This window comes from Lactuca sativa, chromosome 8 (assembly GCF_002870075.4).
Source record: "Lactuca sativa cultivar Salinas chromosome 8, Lsat_Salinas_v11, whole genome shotgun sequence".
Lineage (NCBI taxonomy): Eukaryota > Viridiplantae > Streptophyta > Magnoliopsida > Asterales > Asteraceae > Lactuca > Lactuca sativa.
This window is the reverse complement of record NC_056630.2, coordinates 215980576-215984215: the sequence shown is the minus strand read 5'-3', so window position 1 is coordinate 215984215 and position 3640 is coordinate 215980576. Positions and strand designations below refer to the sequence as shown.

General features: G+C 35.6%; 1 protein-coding gene across 1 annotated transcript; it reads right to left on the bottom strand.

Moving 5' to 3' along the window:
- Window positions 1-453: 453 nt before the first annotated feature.
- LOC111903707 (GDSL esterase/lipase At4g10955) lies at window positions 454-2547 on the bottom strand. Its single transcript, XM_023899456.3, has 2 exons — window positions 2241-2547; window positions 454-1679 (listed from the first exon to the last, which is right to left on the bottom strand). The coding sequence occupies exons 1-2, from the start codon at window positions 2378-2380 to the stop codon at window positions 659-661; spliced, it is 1161 nt and encodes a 386-aa protein (XP_023755224.1). The 5' UTR covers window positions 2381-2547; the 3' UTR covers window positions 454-658.
- Between the last annotated feature and the right edge of the window lie 1093 nt (window positions 2548-3640).

The following is a 3640-nucleotide window of genomic DNA, read 5'->3' as shown; positions in this document are numbered from 1 at the left end:
GTGTGTGTGTGAATTCCTAAAGCGGATGAACACGGTTCTAGGGTTTGTTCACTAATGTGTGTGTGCGCGCGCACACATGCGTGTTCATGTGCTTTCTTGAAGATCACTTTCTGAAATCTAGTGTGTATGTGGGTGCTCTTTGAGAGATGTTAAGGGAGATATAGTAACGAAGTCAGTATAATAATGGGTGGTAGTTGGATCGAAGATATGTGATTTGGAGTTGGAATTAAGATATGTAATTTGAAGTTTAACTTAAGATATTAGCAACAAAAATGAATGATTTCTAGCTTTACAGTGGGTAAAGATATTAGATATACCAACATTGGGGTGGGGATGATTTGTTCATCATAGTCTTTTTTAGACTAGAGAGGGACTAAGGACACAACAAAAATATAACATAGCCAAACATGAACAAGAAAAAACCTACCAAACATCTAGAATCCAAATTGGAAATTGTTTTCTCAATTAAAAATTTTCTCATGTCTTTTCATTTCTTATTGCCATTGTACATGAAATGAATGATACTTTGTTTACACAAAAATCAATATCATTCAACTTCAAAACACAAAATAAATCTCCACCCTTTCAACATCCAACGTCTTAATTGAAAATTTTCTACATCAAAATCCCATAATCACAAAGATATTCCGACCACCAGTCATAGGCGGTTTCCGGTGGTGTTAGGTGGCACAGTATATAAGGACTTCAATTGCTTGCTAATAAGCTTACTATTCTGTAATGCCAATTCAAGCTCCAAATCATCCGACCACCATTGTTCTAATCCATGCGCTTCCAAAAACTTCTGTTTCCCTTTCGACAACACAAAAAGCTTCGCCGCCATATGACCACCATTACCACCCATCGCCGGCCTCACATTCTCCTTTTCACCACCACCACCACCGCCTCCTTCTCCACCATCACCAACGGCTGGATCCGTGTAATAACAACATATATAATCACTATTATTAACATACAAATGAGGAACCCATTTGTTAAACGCCGCCGGATTACTAAACCCACCACCTGCACCACCACCCTCACCACCGTCATCAGTATCAACAACACAAGTAGCAGAAGGCATCATCGACTTCATTTTCTGCCAAGCGAAAACCGCTTTCTCCCCCATATTCTTCAAACTCATCGCAAGAGAAACCGACGGCGGATTAAACAAATGCGTCTCAACAAACAACCCCTGTTTCGCCAACGATTTCCCGATCTGAAGAGCAAATCCGGCGCCTAACGAATGTCCGGCGACCGCCACGTTGTTACTCCCGTACATATCCGCAATCGATTTCAGCGCTTCCAACGCGCCATTGAATCTCACGGAGCCTTTCAAACTCTCCCACGCTAGAAACCTAAGATCATCTTCAATGTCGCGTCTGATAGTTAGGGATTTGAGAAGCGTACCTCTTAGGGCCAAAACGGCTCGAGGGGCGCCGCTTGGGCGGATTAGGATGAAATCGGATAAGGCGGCGGAGCGATCCCATTCGAGAATTGCGCCGTAGATTGATCCGTCGCGTTCGTCGATTAGGGTTTGGGAGAGTTTGTATTTGAAGGGGATGAACCATTTTGGGGCTAGAGCTGTTTCTTTGGGTCTGTTTTCTTGTCGATCGAGTTCAAGTAAGTATACGGCTTGGATAAAGCAGGCGATGACTGTTCTCTTGTAGTTTCCATCTTTCCTAGAAGTAAGAAATAGCAACGTACTATTAGCAATTTGTTCAAAATCAGATGATCATAGATAATCATGATCTGAAAAAGTAGCTTCGTTAGATCTTATAAATTAGTTTCCATATGGATACTCTTATCTAAATCTAACCCTAATCATACCTATAAATATAATACCTTCATTATCACTTTAGACGAAAAACCAATTGTTACAGAAACAGAGTATAAATGTCTATTTCAAGTTGAAAACCCTAAATTGAACCTCAAAAGCCAATTGAAATTGGAACAGGAACTAACAAAGCGATAAAGAAAGAAGAGCATACGATTCTATGTTTATGCATCACAATATTCCAATGATCTTTGAGTTTAACCCCGAAAATTCAATAGAATCCCCAAATTAGAACCAAACCCTAACAAAATCCGAAGATTTCCCATGGTTTTCATCCGATACTTCAGTTTTGAATCAATTCTGATTTGGATAACAGTAACATCACAATTTATACAAAAACAGGGAAACAAAACCAGATTGAAGAACAACAAATTGATGAAGAGAAGGGTTGAATTGAAAAGCTAACCAACTGGAATTGATGAGATCTCGCCAATTCGGGGCAGAAACTTTACGAGGTCCAGATACATGAAACGCGTAAGGATGATGCACCTGACTGTTCGTTTCATCAAGTTCTGTTTCCGTTAGAACCACTCTCTGATTCGCCATTGTTGTTGGTTGTAGATTCAACTCTTGATAATTTATCAACACTTAAAGTAGAAATCAAAATAGAGAGAAGGAGAGAGATGGGTTGTAGAGTAGACGAGGGTACGCGTACAGCTTTATTGCGTAGTGAAGCTTCGTAATTGCTTTTTAGGAGCATGTGATTCGATCATTCGATGCCCATAATCAAATCGCTTTTCCAAATAAACGGACCGTCTCCAACGGTCATATTTTCATGTTGACTTTCTTTAAGTTACAGATTTCATCCTCCAGCATTCGTCATTTTACATATTTAGTCCACAAGAATGTTATTGTACTATTCTGGTCCAAACTAGGGACGGGTCAATGGATTTTGGGTGACATATTAGAATGAGTTCTATGTGGGTCGGATCGGTTACATATTTAATCGATTATATTAAGTTTAAGTCCTCATTTAATGACTTTTGTGTTTTATAAACACACTAGTTTATAACATGTAGGAACCATAAAATTAATCAAACTTTTATAGAAAAAACTCAAAATTATTAATAAGTTATTTTAAATCAATTATTAATTTAAGAGATATTTTTATTAGTTATGTGAAATTATAATCATTGATTCAAATAAATATATAAAATTAATTTTTAATATATATTAGATATTTTTTATTTGTGAATTAATGAAAACAATAATTTAAAATTTAAAATAGAATCACATTAATGAAGAGGTCTAATAAATTTAAAATGGAAAACTAATAGATTGACAAGTGACAACACATTAATTAAAATGTCTAATATGATGACACATGGCAAAAAAGCTACTCTTTTATTAGTATAGAGATCAATAAAGATGTAAAAATTGATGAAAAATAATGACATAAAAAGAATAAATTGTCAAATTATATGACATGAATATGATTGTATTCACGTTGATGACATCATGCTCGACAACTAAAATAAAACAAAGTTGATTCTAGATTGAGAAAAACATAAATAGTAAAAGATTGACCTGTCATTTTTCATGAGCATCTCTAATTATCTTTTTTGAGATTTTCTTTCTACAAACCAACCTACTCTACATACCAATCTAACCTCTAATTTACTTTTAATAATAGTCTATTTTTGATCATAAATTTTGGTTTTAACTATTTCTAATGATGTTGACGCATAAAACTTTATTATAAATTCCCATTAATATCCCGTGTACTAATTTCATTTTGTAATTTTTTTACCACTGTTAGCCCTTCTATTTTTAATCAAATGGCAAAAAAAACCTCATTCATTATAG

What these genes read in the sequence shown, in the direction of transcription:
- LOC111903707 (XM_023899456.3), bottom strand. Translation starts at nt 2,380, where the DNA reads ATGGCGAATCAGAGAGTGGTTCTAACGGAAACAGAACTTGATGAAACG. An exon ending in GATCTCATCAATTCCAGTTG is followed by an intron (nt 1,680 to 2,240) that starts GTTAGCTTTTCA and finishes TCTTACTTCTAG; the next exon opens with GAAAGATGGAAACTACAAGA.